The following is a 25,542-nucleotide window of genomic DNA, read 5'->3' on the forward strand; positions in this document are numbered from 1 at the left end:
CATACACAGACATATACATATATACTCATGTAAATATTCATACTTGCCTTCATCCATTCCTGGTGTTATCCCACCCCACAGGAAACAGCATCGCCACCCCTGCTTCAGCGAGGTAGTGCCAGGAAAACAGACAAAAAAAGGCCACATTCATTCACACTGAGTCTTAAGCTGTCATGTGTGATGCACTGAAACCACAGCTTCCTATCCACATCCACATTTCTGTGCATTCATCAATTCTGCTCCTTCTTTTCTCACTCAAACAGCATCTTGTCTTGACACAACTTCCTCATTGAACTCTAGACTTGGATAGGATATCTCTGGGGTCAACAGAAGCTGTGTAAATTTGATGCCTCCAAGAACGAATTCTGCCCATTTCTATGTCAAGAAATGCTCTCAACTCTCTTCTCACCTTTATTGGTTCTTTAGTTCCACCTCTTAACTCTCTGAGCATATATAGTTTAACTGCAACATCACAACATTACAGAAATAGCAAAGTCTGCCTTTAAGAGACTGGGAGTCCTGTTTAGTTGTTGAAATTTCATTTCTTCCAAACAGTTGCTCCATTCCTACAAAGGATTGATCCATCCTTGTATGGACATATCTGGTGTGGTTCTAGCTCTGCATCTTTATTCGACAGAGTTGATTCAGAAGTAGTATTACTTACCAACTCTCCCAGGCTAACTTCGAAATGTGACCCACTTGCCAAGCCCCATTTTCTTTTTTGCATAGGTTTTACTTTGGTTTTGTTCCCAAGAGCAGACTGCAAGGGCACCCTCACCACAAGCTAAACCCAGCAATACTTAGCAAGTTGTTGCACCACATGATTATTGTGCAGCTGTTGGCGACTTAAGGATTTGCCGTTTTTATAACTATTTCTTCTATACCACAAAGCTCTGGAACTCTTTATGCTATTGTCTTTTTCTCAGTAACAATGACCTGGCACTTTTAAAAAGATGGGCTTTTCTCTTCCTCCAAAATTCACAAATACCTTCCTTTATCTATTCTTTTTTCTTTACATTAATCTCTTCATATTTCAGTTGAGGCTTGGCCTTGATGCGGACTTTTGTACATGACTGGAACTTACAACAACAACGGAAAAGGAACAAGCGACATGAATCTGTGTATTTGAAGTAGTTTGGATCAACATTGTCCTGTGTCTTTTATCAGAACAATATGTCTGGAGAATTGTTTCGGTGATAAACACACTGTTGGCAGAAAGTAGAACTGAATTCAAGTGGGTATGTTCAACAAGGCATTTACATTGAATGCATGATCTAAATTAGAATGTGCTAAACAAATTAGATCTTTTTACCTAAAGAAGCTCATACAAGAAGGAGAGACAGTCCAGAGGAGGGTAACAAAGATGGCACCTTGAATAGTGTTGACTTATAGGGAGAGGTAAATTTGCCTACCATGGAAAAAGGAAGAATGTGGGGAGAGTTGATCATAACCCTCAAGTTTCTAAATCAGTTTGACAATGTTAGTGATGAAGAGCTTAAGAAATGCACAGAACACAACCAGAGAGTAAGAACCTTGCGAGAAAAGATGTAAAGAAGTACTTTTGCAGTATCAAGAAAGTTTAATGTAATAAGCTGAAGATTAGAAATGCAAATGCTGACATTATACAAAGTTTTATAAGTTGTATGATAACAGTGAAAATTCAAGAGATGGAACACTATATATTACTATTATTATAATCGCCATCTCCCGCATCAGAAAGGTAGCACAAGGAAACAGATGAAAGAATGGCCCAACCCACCCACATACACATGTATGTACATAAATGCCCACATATGCACATATGCATACATATACATTTTTTTTTTTAATTTTCCAAAAGAAGGAACAGAGAAGGGGGCCAGGTGAGGATATTCCCTCAGTGGCCCAGTTCTCTGTTCTTAACGCCACCTCGCTAACGCGGGAAATGGCGAATAGTTTGAAAAAAAAAAAAAAAAAAATACATTTCAATGTATACATACATATACATACACAGACATATACATATATACACAGGTACATATCCATACTTGCTGCCTTCATCCATTCCTGTCGCCACCTCACCTCACGAGAAAGAATACTTCGCACGTATTCCCGCGTGTCGTATAAGGCGACTAAAGGGGGTGGGAGTTTTGGGGTTAGAAACCTTTGTATTTAACTTTTTACAAGGGGAAACAGAAGAGATGAAACACAAAGAATGTAAAACTTCCTTATCTTACTGCACGAAGAGTTTATAGGTAATTGTATACACACACATTTGCATGTGTTTCTTAAAATGGCTTGTATTTGTTGATTAAATGGTGTTCTGTTTAACACTCAAGATGGCTTTATATTTATATAGAATTCATTTCTTGTGTTTCAGACCAAAAAGAAGAGGTGTCAAGAAGCATATCAACTCCAACACGGGTGAGCAGCAGAGAAAACAATGATACCACTGCAGGGAAGGGTGTCACTCCAATAGAGAAGGAGGAGAGGTATGTGCCTTTTTTTGCTTTTAAGCTTATGAGAAGGAATATACCCTCTGGGTTTACAGCATGGTGTTTTGTCTTGATGTTTATATTCCTAGGGAGGGATGTCAGTTGATATAAAGAAGAAATGCTTGAGTCAGTATATTGAAATATTGATAGAATGTTTTCATATTCTCCACAGCTGGAGGATCTGTGTTTGAACTTATTTGCTTAGTATGGGCTTGCCATGTGACATGTCTTTGTATGCTAAGTTTAGCCTATTCTTGTGTTTGACATAGGTATTTGTTGATCCATAGGCTCTCTGTGAAAGGTATTAGTTATATAATATTTTTAACATGGACCATGTTTAAGGTATTTCTGTAATAAACAGGCCATTAAGAATGCCTGTGCTCTGACATTTATAGATTGCTTGGATTGGTGGATATAGATAATAAGATACCTTGTTATAAGGAGTCTGTATCACCTCACATATTTAAAAGAATGATCCCAGGGAGAAAATGTTCATAAAAGCTAACATTTCTCTCGCATTTGCTGAGTTTGCTTATCCCTGTGATGCTTTGAATGTTTAATTCTCTCAATTCGTTATGCCTCTGTTGTGGACACAGCATGATACTCCATGCCACCATCATGAGTTTAAACATTTGCCCACTTGTTTAAATTCCCAGTGATACATGTTTACACATATCCATAGATGTTACTAGGACCTGATAACACTGCCGGAAAAATATCAAACATCATAGGCACCCCTAAAATATCCTAGAAAGAGTAATTGCATCATTTCAGAAAGCCAGATTTACAGTCAATATTGTAAATAGCTTTACATTAAAAGAAATTTTATTATGCTTTATATTTTTGATGAAAAGGAAATTTTTTATTTACTCCTGTAGCTAGTGCCCTGTCTCTTTAAGATATATATATGTAATAATGCATATGAAATGTGAAGATATGCGAAATATTTAAAGAATACCCTTTGGTTAGGGAAGAAAGAACTCAATCTTCATATTCCCATTGTGCCATAGAAGATGACAAAGAGGAGTGGGAGTAGGGGGCTGGAAACTCCCCCCGTTCTTGTATTTTGGTTTCTAAAATACAGAACAGGAGAAGGAGCCAAGTGAGGAATACTTATCATCTTGGGATGTCTAAATGTGTGGATGTATCCAAGTTGGGAAGAAAGGAGATATGTAGTATGTTTGGGGAAAGGAACAGAGGTATTCAGGTTCTGAGGGAAACGAAGTGCAAGGGTAATTGTAAAGAATGATCTGGGAATGTCTTCAGGGGTAAAGTCAGGGGTTGATGTGAAGGGGTAGCATTACCGATCAAGTAGGAGTTGTGGGAGTGTGTGAAAGGATGTAGGTGAGCGAGTTGCAAACAGATGCTGGTAAAAATAAAAGTGGACAGTGAGAGATGGGTAATTATTGATTCTTATACACCTGACCAAGAGAAGGAGGGTGATGAGAGGCAATTAATTTTGGAGCAGCCAAGCGATTGTGTCTGCAGTTTTGAAGCTAGAGATTTGGTGTTAGTAATGGGTAATTTGAGCACTGGAGTGTGTTATGTGGCAGTTCAATGTATGATTAAGGTACTTTGGGTATTCATTGAGGTGAATAGGAAAGGTGAATAGCTTGTGGAATTGTGTGCTGAAAAAGGACTGCTGATTGGGAATTTTATTATTATGATTATTATTATACTTAATTGCTGCTTCCTGCGTCAGCGATTGTTATGATTATTATTATACTTAATCGCTGCTTCCTGCGTCAGCGAGGTAGTGCCAGACAAAGAATGGCCCATCCACTCATATACACACACAAAAAAAAAAGGGCCACATTCATTCACACTCAGTCTCTAGCTGTCATGTGTAATGCACCAAAACCACAGCTCCCTATCCACATTCAGGCCCCACAGACGTTTCACATGCCCTGGTTCAGTCCATTGACAGCACGTCGACCCCGGTATACCACACCATTCCAATTCACTGTATTCCTTGCATGCCTCTCTCCCTCCTGTATGTTCAAGCCCCGATCGCTTAGATTTTTTTTCACTTCATCCATCCATGTCCAGTTTGGTCTTCTGCTTCTCCTTGTTCCCTCAACCTCAGACACATATATCCTCTTTGTCAGCATTTCCTCACTCATTCTGTTCATATGTGCAAACAATTTTGACACCCCCTATTCTGCTCTCTCAACCACATTCTTTTTATTACTACACCTATCTTACCCTGTCATTACTTACTTGATCAAACCACCTTACACCACATATTGTCCTCAATCACTTCATTTCCAACACATCCACCCTCCTCTGTACAACCCTATCCATAACCCATGCATGGCAACCATATAATATCGTTGGAACTACTATTCCTTCATATATTCCCATTTTTGCTCTTCAGGATAACGTTCCCTCTTTTCCCACATTTTTCATTGCTCCTAGAACCTTCACCCCCTTCCCCACCCTAGGACTCACTTCCACTTCCATGGTTCCATTCACTGCTAAGTCCATTTCCAGATATCTAAAATGCTTCACTTCCTCCAATTTTTCTCCATTTAAACTCGCATCCCAACTAAATTGTCTCTCAAGCTAGCAGAACCTAATAACCTTGCTCTTATTCACATTTATTGTCAACTCTCCCCTTTCAAACACTTTTCCAAATTCCGTAGGCAACTTCTACAGTTTCTCACTCGAATCAGCCACCAGTGCTGTATCATCGGCAAGCAACAACTAACTCACTTCCATGCCCACTAATCCCCAACAGACTGCATACTTGCCCATCTCTCCAAAACTCTTGCATTCAAGTCCCTAACCACCCCATCTGTAAACAAATTAAATAACCAAGGGGACATAACACATCCCTTGCCGCAGACTGACCTTCACTGGGAACCAATCACTCTCCTCTCTCCCTTCTTGTACACATCCTTGATAAAAACATCTCTGCTTGTAGCAGCTTACGTCCCACACCATTTACTCTTTAGACCTTCCACAAAGGATCTCTATCAACCCTGTCATATGCCTTCTCCAGATCCATAGATGCCACATACAGTTCCATCTGTTTTTTTAAGTATTTCTTACACATTCTTAAAAGCAAACATCTGATCCACACATCCTCTACCACTTCTGAAACCACACTGCTCCCTCCCAGTCTGATGCTCTCTACATGCCTTCACTCTCTTGATCAATACCCTCCCTTACTATTTTCCAGGAAATCTCTGTAATTTGAATATTCACTTTTACCCCACTTGCCTTTGTACAGTAGCACTATACATGCATTCCGTCAATCCTCAGCCACTTCACCATGATCCATACAGACATTGAATATCCTTACCAACCAATCAACAACACAGTCACCCCCTTTCTAAATATTTTCGACTGCAGTACCATCCAGACCTGCTGCCTTGCTGGATTTCATATTCTGCAAGGCTTTCACCACCTCTTCTCTCTTACCAAACCACTCTCCCTGACTCTCTCTTCGCACACCACCCCAACCAAAACCACCTACATCTGTCACTCTATCATCAAATACATTCTAAATACTCGCGCCATCTCCTCCTCACTTCATCACTACCTGTTATCACTTCGCCCCTTGCCTCCTTCACCAATGTTCCCTTCTGTTTTCTTGTCTTATGCACATTATTTTCCTCCTTCTAAAACATCTTTATTCTCCCAAAAGTTTAATGATATTCTCTAACCCTAACTCTCATGTGCCATCTTTTTCAAACCCTTGCACCTTCCTCTTGACCTCTTGCAGCTTTCTCTTATACATCTCCCAGTCATTTGCTCCCCCTCTTTGCAAGTATCATCCAAACACCTCCCTTTTCTTTTTCACTATCAACTTCACTTCTTGATCCCACCACTAACTACAATTTTTAATCTACCCTCCTCCCACCTTTCTCATGCCACATGCATCTCTTGCCCATGCCATCGCTGTTTCCCCTATGTACATCCCATTCCTCACCCATTCCCCTCTCGACATTTGCTGTCACCTTTTGCCATTCCGCTCTCAATCTCTCTTGGTACTTCTTCATACAAGTCTCCTTTCTAAGCTCAGTTACTCTCACCATATATATGGATGGATACATGTTTTTTTCTGATTTACTGTATCTGCCACAGCATTTTTACATCAGATGCAGATGAAGAAATTTGCCCATGTTTAATCTTGATCTCTTGTATAGTGCAATGAAACCAGAGCTAACCATCCCCAGCATAGCCCCATAGAACTTTCTATGGTCTCCCATGACTGCTTCTTGTTTCTTGGTTTAGCTCATTGGCAGCACAGTGCCCCCTTATATTTTACCATTTGAATTCATTCCCTCCCATGCATGCCTCTCACTCTAGTGAGTATTAAGGCCACAGTACCTCACAGATTATTTTATTTCATTCAGCCTTCTCCTTATTTTCCTTTAGTGCTGACACTTTGATCCTCTTAGACAGTATTATTCATAATCTCGTATGACCTAACCGTTTCAGCACACTTTTGTCATCTCCTTCGGTCATACCACTTTCTACGACACCTTGGTCTTATATTGTCATTCCTTATACAAACATTCCTCCTTACACAACACACTGTTCAGTGGCATTTCACTTCCCCGCATCCGTCTTCTACCATTGTTTTGCATTCCAAGACTTTCATCTGCAACCAAAGTTTCTCAGTTGAATCGACCATAAAAGCAAATCATCTTCAAATAGCATCTTGCTCATCTCCATGGGCCACCACTCCCAGCTTAATGAAGACCTGTCCCTGTCTCCAAAACCCTTGCATTCACCTCCCTCACCACAATGTTTAGGAACAGATTAAATGCCATGGTTAGATCATAAACCCTTGAAGCAAACCCACACTCACTTGCAATCTCAGACACATGCAATACTCTTATGATGAAAACTCATCACAGAATTTAAGAGCTTTCTTCTTACTCACACCATGTATTCATAACGTGTCCCACAAGGCATCTTTACCAACCCTCTTCTGTGTGCTCTCGAAGTCCATAAATGCCACATAAGAATCCCCATCTTTCTTTAGGTATTGCTCTCAAATTTTCAAGGGAAATATCTGTCCACACATCCTCAGCCATTACCAAAACCACATTACTCTTCCCCAATCTCATGATAAGTGCATACCATCACCCTCTTAGTCATCACTCTCCTATACACCTAACTAAGACATATACCTCTGTAGCTTGAACATTCACTTCTCACCTTGCTTTTATGTACAGGGACTGAACATGCAGTCTGCTACTCCTCAGGCACTTTACCTAGGGCCACACGTACATTGAAAAGCCTGACCTAACCAGTCGGCAACACTGTCGACCCTTTTCTTTAGAAAATAAATTGCAAACCCATCTGTGCTTGTTACTATACCACACTTCATCTTATGCATGGATTTCATCACCACACTTTTCAACAACTCATTCAGCATGATTGTGTTGCTCCTCATACCTCTTCATCCCAAATGCACCAAGTCCACTATCCCATCATGTAACATTAATCAACAGTCCATTGTAATACTTTCACCTTATTGTGTGTTACTGCTTTACTATCACTTTATGTTCTCTTGTTCTCTCACTATTCACCTCTTCCGAAAACTTATTCTCTATGAAGTTCTCCAATACTTTCTCATCCCATCTCTCATTTGCCCTTTTTTTCTTTCTTTCTTTCTTCCCTTTTTTTCAATTCATGTATATTCCTGTTGACCTCCAGCTCCTTGCATTTACACACTTTCCAGTCACTTGCTCTCCTTCCATAGAGTTTGTGTCTATATACCTTTCTTTCCTCTTTTGCTAGCATTTAAACCTCATCCCACCACTCACTACCCTATCTCACCCACATCCCACCTGTTTATGAGATATTTTATCCATACATCTAAGTACTGCATCCATAAATACCTTCCTTTGCTTTTCCACTTCTAATTTCATTTACTCTCACATTGTGCTGTTCTTCTCACAGTCTTTTCTGGTGTTTCTGCACACAGCCATCCTTTTCAAGCTCACTAACCTTTACCACATCCTTCCCACCCATGTCATTTCCTCTTTTTCTTTAGCCAATGAAAATTTTTGTGCTTACGTCCACAAGAAATAATCAGAGATGCGCCACTCAGCATGTTCACGTCTAATTACCTCTCCTAAGCATGCTCATCTGTTAGCACTTAATGTTACTGCCTGTTGCCCCAACCCAACCCACCCACCCACCCACCTACCTACCTGTATTATAAATTCTGTATATTATGTATATTTTCAAAAGTCAGTGTTAAAAGTAGATGAGTTTTCATAAGTTTGTAACTGGTGCTGTCTTGATATCAGAAATAATGTGTAAAGAATTTTTATGAATAACCTGTATACTCAATCCATTCTGCAATCTTTTCATATTGTGAGGTGGCTGCATGAAGTAAGGTGTCACTATTGTTGCATGGTGGATTTTTTGTTGTGTTTCTAGCTCTCTGAGTGCCACCCGAGAGAGACTCAAGGCGCGGTCATGTCCAGCTCTCAGTCAGTTGGAGGAGGAGGAAGGGAGGGACGGAGGAGGTGGGGTGCGGGGTTTCTCCCGACCCCAGTCCCATACTGGGGGTATTTCCTCCTCCGCTACCTTTTCCTCATCCTCACCCCTGGCAACATCTCAGCGCCTGTCATCCTCAGACATTAACTTACCCTTGGTAGAATATCCTCCTAATCTACACATTTCTTCATCTCCACTACCAGTACCAGATAGCCAGCCAACAACTTCAACTCCATCCGTTGCTTCTCTTGCATTTCAATCATCTAGTCCTGCTGTATCCACGAGTACTTCCACAGTCAGTCCAACCATCCCATTAGTCACACAAATTTTACCCCCATCCATAGAACCTCATGATGTATGTACCACTTTAACAACAGCAACAACAACTGTAACAGTATCAGCATTACCATCTGAAACACAAACAACAACAAGTACCTCAACAGATGTGACTCCACATCACAAAACTGTAGGACCCTCTCTGTCCACTCCTATTTTACCTGTCCCCATCCTTTCTTCTATTCCCTTACCCCCTGAATTACCTCCGTCCGTACCCCCCTCCTCCTCCCCCTCCGTCACCACAGTCACCACTACCACCACCACTGCTGGCCTGGCCTCTCTCTCTACTAACCAAACTACTAACAACAAGGACCCCCGACTGCTGGCAAGGTCCGCATCCCTCAGAGAACGCATTCAGAGGTATGGTTCATGCATCCTAGCTTAACATTTTGTTTTTCTTAATCTCCAAGGCGTTCTGGATAATTCCTTGTAATTATACTGTGTCATTAAATTTGGATTGTTTTTGGGAGATTGTTTCCCCAAGTTGCACTAATTTGCTAGCACATGCATTCGGCTGATCATCTAATGCTTGATACCACTGACCAACTAGTCCATTTCTGTTGGAAATTCAGTTTTTAATACCTCTGCTTTTTCGAGCTGAATTATTTTTATATTGTATTTGTCAGTTTTCCAAAACATTTTTGCATTACATCAGTCTAACAAGAATGAGGATTAGTTGATCAGAGCTGATTTACTTTTACCTGTCTTATTTGCCTTGATAATATGTAATGCTTTTTAGTAGATTGTGATAAATCTTCTCCAGCTTAGTTAAGTTTAATTGTATGAACATTTTTGTGTTTAAAAGTAACAGTTCTCATGCCATTTTTTTTTCTTTTACGACTTTAATAAATCGTGCTTGCTTATTTGTTATATCTAGGGTATAGTTAATACAAAGATGCAGTTCTGTTGTCATTCAGAGTGAAATTACATTTCATTTGACATTAGCAAGCTACAGTGCAATTTATACATCTAGGACATTGATGATAAATATCTTGCCATTTAAGAATAACAGCATTTTTGTATTTGTATAGATAGATGATATCTTGCTCTTGCAGAGGTAGGATATTTGTTTATTTAAACTTTGATATTGCATAGTACAAAATTCTTAACTTCTGGTAGACATTGGACTTATTAAGTTAAACTTTTGAATCTGTAATATCTTAATTATTTTGTATCAAAGTTCTGTAAGATGCAATAAGTTTTTTGCCAGATCTGAGACTTAAAGGTTTACCATTAATTTTTTTTTATCTGGATGTCATTCCATCTTTCTGCCCATTCATTCTTCCATCAGTGCATCCATAGCCCATGGAATTCTTATTGGACTCTGTGTTCTAATATTTTTTAGTGTGACTGACTTTCTGGCATAAGAGGGGATTGAAATGAGTTGCATATGTATTTTAACAATTGTAATGACATTCGATCATCCATAATCCATTGGCAGTGCAGTGTGTGGCTTCTACAGCCCAGAGCAACTTAATTCATAGATTTTGCTAATGGGCCAATGTACCCAGCTATGGCTACAATTAGAGAGATAGGAAAAAATATTATGTATATGTGTGGTGTATAGTTTTAGTTACTGTTTAACCCATTTCAGTTTTGCTCATTTAAAATGCTTTAGTCCAGTTGCAGTCTAAGTACTTATAGATATCTCCAACCATTTGTGGCTACACAGTCTCTAGTATCTTGAAACGTGCAAACATGATACCAATCCTAAAACTCTCCAGACCATCCATTTCCAACTTTTCACATCACCCAATATCACTTTTGTCCTTAGTATCCAAACTGTGAAAAACTGATCCACAACAAAAGTAAACAGAACATCCCACTGTCACTTACACAATATGTCTCCAGACACAACCATTCCTCTGCCACACCACAATGACCTCACTCTACATATCCTCGATAGATTCAGCTAAACAGTGTACCCAGCTATGGCTACAATTAGGGGGAGGGAAAAGAATTATATTATGTATATATATGTTGTTCAGTTTTAGCTACTGTTAACAAATTTCAGTTTTGCTCATTTAAAACACTTAGTCTGGTTGCAGTCCAATTTCCTATAGATATCTTCAACCGCTTGTGGCTACACAACAAGATCTCTAGTATCTTGAAACTTGCAAACATTATATCAATCTTAAAACCCTCCAGACCCCCCATTTCCAACTCCTTGTATCACCCAATATCACTTTTGTTCTTAGTATCCAAACTGTGAAAAACTGATCCACAACAAAAGTAAACAAAACTTCCCACTGTTACCTACACAACATGCCTCCAAACACAACCATTCCACCGCCACACCACAGTGACCTCACTCTACATATCCTTGATGGACTCATCTAAACAGTGCCTCCAACTCACTCTCACAAAAGATGCTTGACTCCTCCCTCCCTCCCCTAACAATAGCCAGCTGCCATGTTAGTCACTCACAGTGCCTTCACCTTTAAAACAGGTAAACTCTACAGTGGCATTACCCTAGGAGCAATATTTGTACAACCCTCTTAAGTTTCTTCCTATATGATTTTTGTACAACCCTCTTTAGTTTCTTCCTGTGTGACTATGTGACTTCTTACCTTCTGCAGATGATCTCAGCACTAATGCAGTGAAACAAAGATTCTTCCAGTATAATCCCACATCACATTTTTCCCATCATCACTAGACCCCTCCCATGCAAACCACTCCTTAACTAGCAGACTTGTAGTAATACTTAATGCAGTTGGTACAGTGGCTCACCCAGAACAGAATGTCTGCATATCCACAGAAGTCTTCAATCAATCTTTTAACCCTAGACAGGCACGAATCCACCTCACACCTTCAAGTCACCTTGAACTGGCAATCACTTCCACTGAACAAAACATCAGCCATTCTAAGCATTACATACAACACACACATGTAGCAATCACTCCCCACATCAAATGAATTAACCCAAATCAGTTCCACAAACTAAGTACTCTCAGAATACTAACTGTGGTAGATTTAGACAAGAAAAAGAATCCTATAGCATCCTATGCAAATAATTCATCCACTTCACTCTGAACTGTGCCTCACTTACCTAGTTTTTCACCATTTTAAAAGCAAATATAACTGCGGTAAACCACACAAGATTGGGCATTCACGACAATCACGGGCAGCCTAGCAACCACAAATATTCAGCACTAATGCAGTGAAACAAAGATTCTTCCAGTATAATCCCACATCACATTTTTTCCCATCATCACTAGACCCCTCCCATACAAACCACTCCATAACTGACAACCAACTCCGAAAGAAATCTCTGCTTCACACATCTACTCACGTTTCCCCTCACCCCCAGCATATGTTACATAAAACAAAACACATAATGAAGTAACTCAACAAGTACTAAATAACTGCCCTTTCAACTCAGTCTTAAGCTCCACTTCACCACAGAAAACCCATTAGAAGCCACACTCCTCTGACAAACATGAGTCACACTTTTATGTCTACCCTCTGTACGTAACCACATATGTTTGATGTTGGGGAGACTGGTAAGGATCTTTATGTTAGACTTAGCATCAGATATGATATAAGAACAGGTCAAGAATCAAATCCTTTGTTTAATAAGTAGTAATGGTGTCAGTCACAGCATGTGAAGTAAAACAAAGTATAGGTAAATGTTTTAGAGATAATTTAAGATGGATCAGAAGACAAAACAGTTGCAGACAGACCTTTTTTTTTTTTTTTTTTGCTGTCTCCCGCGTTTGCGAGGTAGCGCAAGGAAACAGACGAAAGAAATGGCCCAACCCACCCCCATACACATGTATATACATACACGTCCACACACGCAAATATACATACCTACACAGCTTTCCATGGTTTACCCCAGACGCTTCACATGTCCTGATTCCATCCACTGACAGCACGTCAACCCCGGTATACCACATCGCTCCAATTCACTCTATTCCTTGCCCTCCTTTCACCCTCCTGCATGTTCAGGCCCTGATCACACAAAATCTTTTTCACTCCATCTTTCCACCTCCAATTTGGTCTCCCACTTCTCCTTGTTCCCTCCACCTCCGACACATATATCCTCTTGGTCAATCTTTCCTCACTCATTCTCTCCATGTGCTCAAACCATTTCAAAACACCCTCTTCTGCTCTCTCAACCACGCTCTTTTTATTTCCACACATCTCTCTTACCCTTACGTTACTTACTCGATCAAACTACCTCACACCACACATTGTCCTCAAACATCTCATTTCCAGCACATCCATCCTCCTGCGCACAACTCTATCCATAGCCCACGCCTCGCAACCGTACAACATTGTTGGAACCACTATTCCTTCAAACATACCCATTTTTGCTTTCCGAGATAATGTTCTCGACTTCCACACATTCTTCAAGGCTCCCAGGATTTTCGCCCCCTCCCCTACCCTATGATTCACTTCCGCTTCCATGGTTCCATCCGCTGCCAGATCCACTCCCAGATATCTAAAACACTTTACTTCCTCCAGTTTTCCTCCATTCAAACTTACCTCCCAATTGACTTGACCCTCAACCCTACTGTACCTCATAACCTTGCTCTTATTCACATTTACTCTTAACTTTCTTCTTTCACACACTTTACCAAACTCAGTCACCAGCTTCTGCAGTTTCTCACATGAATCAGCCACCAGTGCTGTATCATCAGCGAACAACAACTGACTCACTTCCCAAGCTCTCTCATCCCCAACAGACTTCATACTTGCCCCTCTTTCCAAAAGTCTTGCATTCACCTCCCTAACAACCCCATCCATAAACAAATTAAACAACCATGGAGACATCACACACCCCTGCCGCAAACCTACATTCACTGAGAACCAATCACTTAGATATAGTATATGATTGGGCAGAAGAGATGTTATTGGATTTAGTAAAGAAAAAACTTGAACAAAGAAATCATGGAATGACTAACAATATAATGATTACACCATATGAGGGCCCAGCAAGGAAATATGTAGTCATTATGAGAATTCAATTTTAGATCTCGAGATAACAGGAAATGATGTAGATAAGGAAGTAGATTAACGTAAAGAGAACTCGGTAATGGAACCAGATGGAATTCTAGCCAGTTACACTTGGAAGACAAAGGTGACAAACACAAATATGAAATTAAGGAAGAAACTTAAGGAAATATTCTTATGGAAAAAGAGTTGTGAAATAATGTAAAGAAATGACTATGAACATGGTTAATGCAGACAGCATACATGAATATGTAGGAAACTGTAAAATTGAGAATGTTCATGGCATGGGTTTCCAAGAGAGTAAAATTCCCTCCCTGTATGGTACAAGTAGGTAATTACATAGCATGACCCTCAAGATGATTATGTAATTTTGCAGAAATCTAGTCATCAAAGATGTAACATGCTTTCACCAGTCTTAGAATGTATTGAACACCCATCATCCCAACAACAGGTGACAATTTTTGCTCAGATTTATTAGTTTCCAAAGTTAGTGAACCTTATTATTGTACAGAAAACTTTGTAAGGTTACGAACATGCTTTGGATGCTTAGTATTCGGTGTGAAATTTTATGTGTAGCATGTATGTTTATGAGAGGGATGTGGATGCAGATAGAGGTTGATTTGATCGCTTTAAGGGAAGTAAGAAGCACTATAGATATTGCGTGCCAGGTTTCAGTGAGGTAGGATGTGAATATTTTGAAAGATAAAAAATACATCACTTGAGATTTTCATTTTGTGTATTTATGAGGTACACTTATAATATAAGCATGCTTTAGAGTAATTGTGAAACAGACATTGTGCTTCATTACCTTATAAGTCCTGAAAGTTTGTTTATTCTCAGAACTTTGTGCATCGTGGAGACTTTTTTCAAAGTGCCTTTTTCTCTTAATATTCAGAATTTAAGTGTTCAATTTGCATATATGTTGTTGATGTTCATAGTCAATAATCAGTGAAGTGGGTTTTATATTGTGTATTTATATGTCAACAGCCAGTCTTGTTCCATTTAGATGTTTCTTAAGGAAACTGAAGCTCACATCATTTTATATCCTTAGGAATCATATGGATAGTATGGAGCCACTTGTTACCACTAGCACAGTCCTAACAACCAACACCTCACCTTCTACGCGCTCCATTGGCAGGTAAGCATCCATAGAATGTTGTCAGATCTCTTGTTGGGCTTTCATTTTTTTTTACTTTGTTAGTCTTCTTTTATTAGATACTAGATAGTAATAGGTATTTTCTCATGTTGTTAGAGGAATTATCTTTTTTTTTTACTATCATGTGTGCCATTTCCCACATTTCAAGAAGTATATAGCAAGCAGAAATTTTACTCCTTCACCAGTAGCTGTTCCATGGGCTGTTGAAGCAACTTAACCTCGAAGTTTAGTAATTATGTATTTGATTTATGTATTTATTTATTTTTACATTGTTGAATTATTGAGTAATCATGCTGACAGTACCATCGTTCCCCACTCCTCCCTTGTCCTTAATTTGCAAGGGTTTTCATTTATGTAGGATGCTATGTTGGAACCTTATTTATTGGTAGTTATGTGGAAGTCACGTCGCTGTATGTGGGAAAAGGTTATTTTATTTTATTATATATTTAGTCTCTGTCTCTCCCGCATTAGCGAGGTAGCACAAGGAAACAGATGAAAGAATGGCCCAACCCACCCACATACACATGTATATACATAAACGCCCACACACGCACATATACATAACTATACATTTCAACGCATACACACACATACACACACAGACATATACATATATACGCATGTATATATAGGATATGTATGTAGGAAGAATTTTATCAAGAAAAAAGAAACACTTTCTGTTCTACCAGTACAAATCTTTTTTTTCTTTTGAAACCTATCTAGTATTATTTAAGGAAAATTTACAGGGGTTATTGTTAAAGATACAGGAGGCTTTTAAAGGAAGAGTTAAGTCTTGTTAGTCCTAAAACTCAGTTTCAGTTGCTGATCATGTTGGTTGTGTTGTGTTGCATAGGCATATTGACCTCCCATCATTGCTGATGACAGTGAATGTATTGAAATCATTAGTTGTAACAAAATAAGGATACTAGTACTGAAGAATGGCATCTGCAGCAGATTTTTTTTTGTTGGAAAGAATAGTTGCTGGTACATTTTTAAGTCTTGGTTATTTGGTTGCAGTGTTTTGGCATACAAGTCTAATCCTTTATTACCGTAATTCCTCCCTTTTGGGAGATTATTGTAATTGGTCTGTGTCTTTGACATGTATGTCTAAGGAGGCTGTGCTTCATGAAAACATATGCATATGTGTACGCTTTGCACATGTTTTGCCCATGTAAATGTGTTGTGCCAATTTTCATGTTAGTGATTACTTAGAATGATACTTGTCTGTAGAGTTTTCTAGTATTCTCAGAAGTGCATGTGTGCCTGAAGCATGCATGCATGTACCCACATACTAGTATGTGGAGACAAAGGCATCAACTAAGTGATTTGTTCCACACTTAAGAATAACAGCTGTAATTAAACTGACAAATTGTCATTTGGTGAACTTGTAAAAAAGAAAAAAGCCTTGAACCATGAACTTGATGCCATAATTTTCACAACAAAATCAGTTCTTGGGAGACATTTCTGTGTATGATCTTAACATGAGTGTTTTGATTACTTAGCCACACACTGCCTCCCTTTCCATTAGAGCTATTCTCTCTTACCATGTTGGCATTATTAATGGAGTGTCACCTTATGTGTGTTGCTTTTCGTTTTTGACTAACTGCAATACAGGCACTAAATTTGCATGAATTATCTGTTGAGGCTGATTTTGAAGGTGATAGATTATACACAGATTATTCTATCAAACCACTAATTAGAATATGTTTCATGTGTGATCGTAGAGCAAGTACAGTTGCTTTGTGATGCATGTTATATCCATTTCATAAGAGCCACTATTTGTTGAGTATTCCTGGGAGAGTATATGGGAGGGTATTGATTGAGAGGGTGAAGGCATGTACAGAGCATCAGATTGAGGAAGAGTGGTGTGGTTTCAGAAGTGGTAGAAGATGTGTAGATCAGGTGTTTGCTTTGAAGAATGTGAGTGAGAAATACTTAGAAAAAACAGATGGATTTGTATGCAGCATTTATGTATCTGGAGAAGACATATGATAGGGTATATGGTATGGGATGTAAGTTGCTAGAAGCAGTGAAAAGTTTTTACCAAGGATAGAAGGCATGTGTACGAGTAGGAAAAGAGGAAAGTGATTGGTTCCCAGTGAAGGTCGGTCTGCAGGAGGGGCGTTTTATGTCCCCATGGTTAATTTGTTTATGTATGGGGTGGTTAGGAGGTAAATGTAAGAGTTTTGGAGAGAGGGGTGAGTATGCAGTCTGTTGGGGATGAGAGGGCTTAGGAAGTGAGTGGGGTAGGGGGCGAAGGTTCTTAGAGCGATGAAGAATGTGTGGAAGGAGAGAACGTTATCTTGGAGAGCAAAAATGGGTATATTTGAAGGAATAGTAGTTCCAACAATACTACATGGTTGGGAGGCTTGGGCTGTAGATAGGGTTGTATGGGGGAGGGCGGATGTGTTTGGAAATGGAATGTTTAAGGACAATATGTACTGTGAGGTGCTTTGATTGAGTAAGTAATTAAAGGGTAAGAGAGATGTGTGGTAATAAAAAGAGTGTGGCTGAGAGAGGAGAAGAGGTTGTGTTGAAATGGTTTGTACATATGGAGAGAATGAGTGAGGAGAGATTGACAAAATGGATATATATGTCAGAGGTGGAGGGAACTAGGAGAAGCAGGAGACCAGCCAGATTGGAGATGGAAGGATGGAGTGAAAAAGATTTTGAGTGATCATGGCCTGAACATTCAGGAGTGTGAGAGGTGTGCAAGGAATAGAGTGAATTGGAATGATGTGGTATACTGGGGTCGACATGCTGTCCATGGACTGAACTAGGGCATGTGAAACATCTAGGGTAAACCATGGAAAGGTCTGTGGGGCGTGGATGTTGAGAGGGAGCTGTGGTTTTGGTGCATTACACATGACAGCTAAAGACTGAGTTTGAAGAAATGTGGCCTTTTTTGTCTGATTTCCTGGCACCACCTCGCTTAAGTAGGGGTAGCGATGCTGTTTCCTGTTGGGCAGGGTAGTACCAGGATTGGATAAAGGCAAGCAAGTATGAACATGTACATGTTTATGTATGTATATGTCTGTGTATGTATATGTGTATCTGTATGTATATGTGCGTGTATGGGCATTTGTGTATATAGTGTATATGAGTGGATGGGCCATTCTTCGTCTTTCCTGGCGCTACCTCACTGATGCGGGAAACGGCAATCAAGTATAATATAGAAATAGATACTCATTTTGATTATTTTCCACTGAATGAAAAAATGAAATGTAATGGATTATGTTAAAAGGATTATGGGGCTTCTCAGAATTGAAGAACAAGGTGGAATATTAATTGAAGCAGGAAAGGAGGTTTTAACAAGGTGTTAAAATGATATTATGTGGCTTTTATAATGGAAGTAGTGCCTCTTTTGTAGTGGTTGTACAAGTAGTTGGGTGTTATGTATAATGGACAGCTGAATGATATTATGTGGCTTTTATAATGGAAGTAGTGCCTCTTTTGTAGTGGTTGTATGAGTAGTTGCTGTTTTACCCATGTTGCTTAATGTTTTTTAGGGATGATTAGCGGGATACAAATGTTAGAACTTCAGGAAAAGTACCACATTTGATTTTTTATGATGATGCTCTTCTGTCACCTAAATCAGATGAAGACTTGGGCAGAGAAGTACATAATATTCATAATATATATGTGATGAAGATGTTAAAAGTTATGAAAGTAGTGGATATTGATAGAGTAGCAAGGATGGCCTATATTGCTCACATCCACTTTCTATCTGTCATGCGTAGTGTACTGAAATCATAGCCCCCTATCCACAGCCAAGCCCTACAGACCTTTCTGTGGTTTCCCTTAGAAGGCTTGCTGTACCCAGTTTGAGCCTATTGATATCTCATCGCTCCTGTAAATGCACATTGCTCCAGCTTGTTCTCTCCCATGTATGCCTCATGCCCTCCCGCATGTTTGCTCCAGTTTGTTCTCTCCAGTGTATGCCTCACACTCGCAGCATGTTCAGGCTGTAATCACTCAGATGTGTCACTCCAACCTTCTATTTCCAATTATGTTTCCCCTTTCTTCTTTTCCCCACCACGTTATATATGTATTCCCTCTTAGTCAGCTCCTCACTTATTTTCTCCATATGTCCAAACTGTTTCAGCACATGCTTTAGTTTTCTCAGTCATGCTTTTTTGCTGCCTTACATTTTCTCTTACCTTATCATTTCTTATTCACTCAATCTTCTGATACCACATTCTGCCCTTAAGAATGCCAGTTCCAACACATCCACCCTCCACAGTACTTTTTTTTTTTATATATAAATATGGCACACTTCTTGCATCCATATGACACCATTGGGACTACTATACCATCAGTTATGTCCATCATCCCTCTCAGTTAGTGACCTCCACCTCTCTTTCCACATTCTTCTTAGTCCCCTTACCCTTCTTATGGCTGGCTTCAGCACCCATGTTTTCTCCCAGTTATCTAAAACCTCCAGTTCCTTCAGATTCCCTTTGTTCAAACTCTCGCTCCAACCAACCTGATTTTCTTCCTTGCTAAACTTGATAACATTACTTTTTTTTTCCACACTCATCACTCAATTTTTCCTCACTCCCAAACACAGAAACTGGGTTTTACAGTTTTGCATTTGTGTTGGATTTTACCTGGAGTAGTCTTTGGGATCTTTTACCCCAGATCCTGGGCTGGGCCCAGGCTGCTGGGTTCAATAGTTGATTAACCATGGTGGTGGAAGCCATGACCAGCATAAGCTTACGTGGCCTGTCTGGTCTGGTACAGTTTATAAGTACTTGTCCAGGGTACTCTTGAACTTCACTGTGCATCCCATGGTGCTTCTGATGATTGCAGGAAAGATGTTGAATAGTTATGGGTCCTGGATGTCCCCTCCTTTAGTGGATATTGTACCTTTTTGTGGTAGCATTTTAAAGTCTTCCTAGCCTTTCATGCCAGTAGGAAGTTTTTCAAATGTTAGTTGGATACAATGCTATACACATAGGTGAGATGATGATATACCTCTCAAGTTTTGGCTGCAAGGAGTACAATTGTAATGATTTTACCCATACCTCTCAAGTTTTGGCTGCAAGGAGTACAGTTGTAATGATTTCACCCACTTCCAGTGATTTTTTTCTTTTCCATAGTGATATGGGCTGTGAAAGGTCTCTGAACACTTAATGATTCAGAAATTTCACATTCATTATAGGCTGATGTTACAACATAGCAATATTCTGTTTGTGAGAAAATTAGTGCCTTGAAATGTATCATCGTTAGTTTTTCTTCTTGTCTTGATCTAGAGGATCCATCCCAGTATCCCTCAGGAGGAGGAAACTGTTTTTTTTTGCTATGTTCCCTGAAGGTTAGGATGTTAGGCTTTATTGTATTATAACAGTCATTTAGATTATTAATTTTCTTTTCTTTCTTTCATACTATTCGCCATTTCCCGCGTTAGCAAGGTAGCGTTAAGAACAGAGGACTGGGCCTCTGAGGGAATATCCTCACCTGGCCTCGTTCTCTGTTCCTTCTTTTGGAAAATTAAAAAAAACGAGAGGGGAGGATTTCTAGCCCCCCCGCTCCCTCCCCTTTTAGTCGCCTTCTACGACACGCAGGGAATACGTGGGAAGTATTCTTTCTCCCCTATCCCCAGGGATAGGGGATTATTAATTTAATGTATGATAATGTCTGTGTCTGTCCATTATTGTGTATCTTTTATTCTTTCATCTTCCCCAGTCTGGAGGAGTTGAACTTCATCCCATCGAAAAAGTATATTGTTCTCTGTGGCTCAGTGGAAGACTTCATTTATGTCTCTTTGTAACCTTTTAGTGTATTAAGCTGTTTGAATTTCCTACTTATTCTAGTGTCATCTGCAAAAGATTGTATGAAACTGACTTGTGTTCTTATCAGAGTCATATATAAGAATGAGAGAGAGGAGTGGTTCAATTACAGTTTCTTTGAGGAACTGACTTTTTTTTCTTATTTTACTATGGAGGTACTGAAGATAGCTAAGTTTACAGCTATGTATTATGCTGTGTTATGTAAAAAGTTGTATATCCATCACTCATATTATCTGTTTTTTGTCATCCTACATTTCACCAATACTTGTTATTTCTTCCCCATTATCCCCCTTCACCGATGTTCCCATTTGCATTCTTGTCTTACGCACTTTATTTACCTACTTCCAAAACATCTTTTTATTCTCACTAAAATTTAACGATACTCTCTCACCCCAACTCTCATTTGTCCTTTTTTTCACCTCTTGCACCTTTCTCTTGACCACCTGCTTCTTTCTTTTATACATCTTTCAGTCATTTGCATTCTTCCCTTGCAAAAATTGTCCAATCGTGTCTCTCTTCTCTTTCACTAACAATCTTACTTCTTCATGCCACCACTCACTACCCTTTTAATCTGTCCACCTACCTGCTTTCTCATGCCAAAGGCATCTTATGTACTAGCCATCACTGCTTTCCTAAATACATCCCACTCCTCCCCCACTCCCCTTACGTCCTTTGCTCTCACCTTTTTCCATTCTGCACTCGATATCTCCTGGTACTTCCTCTCACAAGTCTCTTTTCCAAGCTCACTTACTCTCACCACTCTCTTCACCCCAACATTCTCTCTTCTTTTCTGAAAAACTCTACACCTTCACTTCCACAAGATAATGATCAGACATCCCTCCAGTTGCCCCTCTCAGCACATTAACGTCCAAAAGTCTCGCTTTCTCATGCCTATCAATTAACATGTAGTCTAACAATGCTCTCTGTCCATCTCTCCTACTTACATATACTTATGTATATCTCTCTTTTTAAACCAGGTATTCCCAATCCTCAGTCCTTTTTCATCACACAAATCTACAAGCTCTTCACCATTTTCATTTACATCAATTATACCCACAACTGCCACATTACTCATCTTTGCATTCAAATCACTCCTCACTATAACCCGGTCTCATGCATCACAGCTGCTAATACACTCACTCAGCTGCTCCCAAACACTTGCCTCTCATGATCTCTCCTCTCATGCCCAGGTGCACAGGCACCAATAATCATCCATCTCTCTCCATCCACTTTCAGTTTTATCCACATCATTTAGAGTTTACTTTTTTACACTCTATCACATACTCCTGCAGCTCCTGCTTCAGGAGTAGTGCTACTCCTTCCTTTGCTCTTGTCCTCTCACCAACTCCTGAGTTTCCTCCCAAGACATTCCCAAACCACTCTTCCCCTTTACCCTTGAGCTTCGTTTCACTCAGAGCCAAAACATCCAGGTTCCTTTCCTCAAACATATTACCTGTCTCTCCTTTTTTCTCATCTTGGTTACATCTACACACATTTAGACACCCCAGTCTGAGCTTTTGAGGAGGATGAGCTCAAGCTGCATGACTCCTCCTCCTGTTTCCCCTTTGAGAAAGTTGAAATACAAGGAGGGGAGGGTTTCTAGCCCCCGCTCCCGTCCCCTTTAGTCGCCTTTTACGACTATATATATATATATATATATATATATATATATATATATATATATGTGTGTGTGTGTAGCGCGGGAGACAGCGACAAAGCAAAATAAAAAAAAAATGTGATGATACAGTGCTGGTGGCTGATTCATGTGAGAAACTGCAGAAGCTGGTGACTGAGTTTGGTAAAATGTGTGAAAGAAGAAAGTTAAGAGTAAATGTGAATAAGAGCAAGGTTATTAGGTACAGTAGGGTTGAGGGTCAAGTCAATTGGGAGGTAAGTTTGAATGGAGAAAAACTGGAGGAAGTAAAGTGTTTTAGATATCTGGGAGTGGATCTGGCAGTGGATGGAACCATGGAAGCGGAAGTGAATCATGGTGGTGGGGGAGGGGGCGAAAATCCTGGGAGCCTTGAAGAATGTGTGGAAGTCGAGAACATTATCTCGGAAAGCAAAAATGGGTATGTTTGAAGGAATAGTGGTTCCAACAATGTTGTATGGTTGTGAGGCATGGGCTATGGATATAGTTGTGCGCAGGAGGGTGGATGTGCTGGAAATGAGATGTTTGAGGACAATATGTGGTGTGAGGTGGTTTGATCGAGTAAGTAAAGTAAGGGTAAGTGATGTGTGGAAATAAGAAGAGCGTGGTTGAGAGAGCAGAAGAGGGTGTTTTGAAATGGTTTGGGCACATGGAGAGAATGAGTGAGGAAAGATTGACCAAGAGGATATATGTGTCGGAGGTGGAGGGAACGAGGAGAAGTGGGAGACCAGATTGGAGGTGGAAAGATGGAGTTAAAAGATTTTGAGTGATCGGGGCCTGAACATGCAGGAGGGTGAAAGGCGGGCAAGGAATAGAGTGAATTGGATCGATGTGGTATACCGGGGTAGACGTGCTGTCAATGGATTGAATCGGCTTGTGAAGCGTCTGGGGTAAACCATGAAAAGTTGTGTGGGGCCTGGATGTGGAAAGGGAGCTGTGGTTTCGGGCATTATTACATGACAGATAGAGACTGAGTGTGAATGAATGGGGCCTTCGTTGTCTTTTCCTAGCGCTACCTCGTACACATGAGGGGGGAGGGGGATGATATTCCATGTGTGGCGAGGTGGCGATGGGAATGAATAAAGGCAGACAGTGTATGTGTTGTGTGTATATATATGTGTACATTGAGATGTATAGGTATGCATATTTGCGTGTGTAGACGTGTATGTATATACATGTGTGTGGGGGTGGGTTGGGCCATTTATTTCGTCTGTTTCCTTGCGCTACGTCGCAAACGCGAGAGACAGCGACAAAGCAAAATAATAATGATAATAATATATTGCTACGAACTCAGTACTTATTCAGGCCAGGTCGCCAGTAACATATCTGTTACAAATACTACTGACCCTTGTCTTGCAAGGGCGTCATAGATTTGTTGTTTCACTACGGGATGACACAATAATAAAGTTATGGGATTGAATTAAAGACCAGCATTACATTGAATCTACTTATAATGAAAGAATTCAAGTGTACAAAGATAGGCACATAAATCAAGCATGAAACATTACGTTAACACTGAACATAAGTCAATATTCCAGATAAGATTTCAAGCCAGGAGATCTCTTTCTTGTGACAGTTACGCTTGACGTGACACAATGAACTTCATTGTTACACTTATCTAAACCTGATGTAACACAGTAAACACTTAGCTAAATCTGATATAACACAGTAAACACTTATAGCACAACACTCGGGTAATGGGCTTATAGCAGTAATGGCTTTATAGCACAGCACTTGGGTAATGGGCTTACAGGCTTACAGGCTTACAGGCTTATGGGTTTACAGGCTTACAGGTTTACAGCAGGGGACACCACCCACCTCGCTGGGCTTCAGAGAAAGGGATCAGCTCTCAGTGGGTGTAGTGGGTACAAGAAGACAAGCGTTCACCCTTGCTGCTATAAACCTTACATTTCGATTGGCTATAGAAATATAGGAGCAATTCTTATTGGTTGGAGGGTCTCAGAGTCTTGGCGTAGTTACACTCTCGTAAAATGCTGGGTGGACAGAAACTCCGAGCCAGCCTCAAGCATCACTCCTCGCCCTGATAAGAAATAGATACAGACACACACGTGTTCGTAACAATATATATATAGGCAAGTGTTTTGGGAGCAGCTGAATGAGTGTGTTAGTGGTTTTGATGCACAAGACTGGGTTATAGTGATGGGTGATTTGAATGCAAAGGTGAGTAATGTGGAAATTGAGGGAAGTAATTGGTATACATGGGGTGTTCAGTGTTGTAAATGGAAATGGTGAAGAGCTTGTAGATTTATGTGCTGAAAAAGGACTGGTGATTGGGAATATCTGGTTTAAAAAGCGAGATATACATAAGTATACGTATGTAAGTAGGAGAGATGGCCAGAGAGCGTTATTGGATTATGTGTTAATTGATAGGCGTGCGAAAGAGAGACTTGGATGTTAATGTGCTGAGAGGTACAACTGGAGGGATGTCTGATCATTATCTTGTGGAGGCGAAAGTGAAGATTTGTAGGGGTTTTCAGAAAAGAAGTGAGAATGTTGGGGTGAAGAGAGTGGTGAGAGTAAGTGGGGTGAAGAGAGTGGTGAGAGTAAGTGAGCTTGGGAAGGAGACTTGTGTGATGAGGAAGTACCAGGAGGGACTAAGTACAGAATGGAAAAAGGTGAGAACAAAGGAGGTAAGGGGAGTGGGGGAGGAATGGGATGTATTTAGGGAAGCAGTGATGGCTTGCG

The 25,542-nt window shown here is 40.0% G+C and overlaps 1 protein-coding gene across 18 annotated transcripts in view; it reads left to right on the plus strand.

Moving 5' to 3' along the window:
- Nucleotides 1-25,542, plus strand: part of Mbs (Myosin binding subunit) — a 414,505-nt gene that overhangs the window by 186,528 nt on the left and 202,435 nt on the right. For 11 of the 18 annotated variants that reach the window (XM_071665288.1, XM_071665284.1, XM_071665281.1 and 8 more), the window contains 3 exons: nt 2,360-2,471; nt 8,883-9,638; nt 15,289-15,375. In XM_071665288.1, the coding sequence (XP_071521389.1) occupies nt 2,360-2,471; nt 8,883-9,638; nt 15,289-15,375 (955 nt within the window). The remainder of the gene's footprint in view (nt 1-2,359; nt 2,472-8,882; nt 9,639-15,288; nt 15,376-25,542) is intronic. The other 7 variants (XM_071665311.1, XM_071665336.1, XM_071665320.1 and 4 more) reach the window with 1 other exon arrangement.

Source organism: Panulirus ornatus, chromosome 1 (genome assembly GCF_036320965.1).
Source record: "Panulirus ornatus isolate Po-2019 chromosome 1, ASM3632096v1, whole genome shotgun sequence".
Taxonomy (NCBI): Eukaryota; Metazoa; Arthropoda; class Malacostraca; order Decapoda; family Palinuridae; genus Panulirus; species Panulirus ornatus.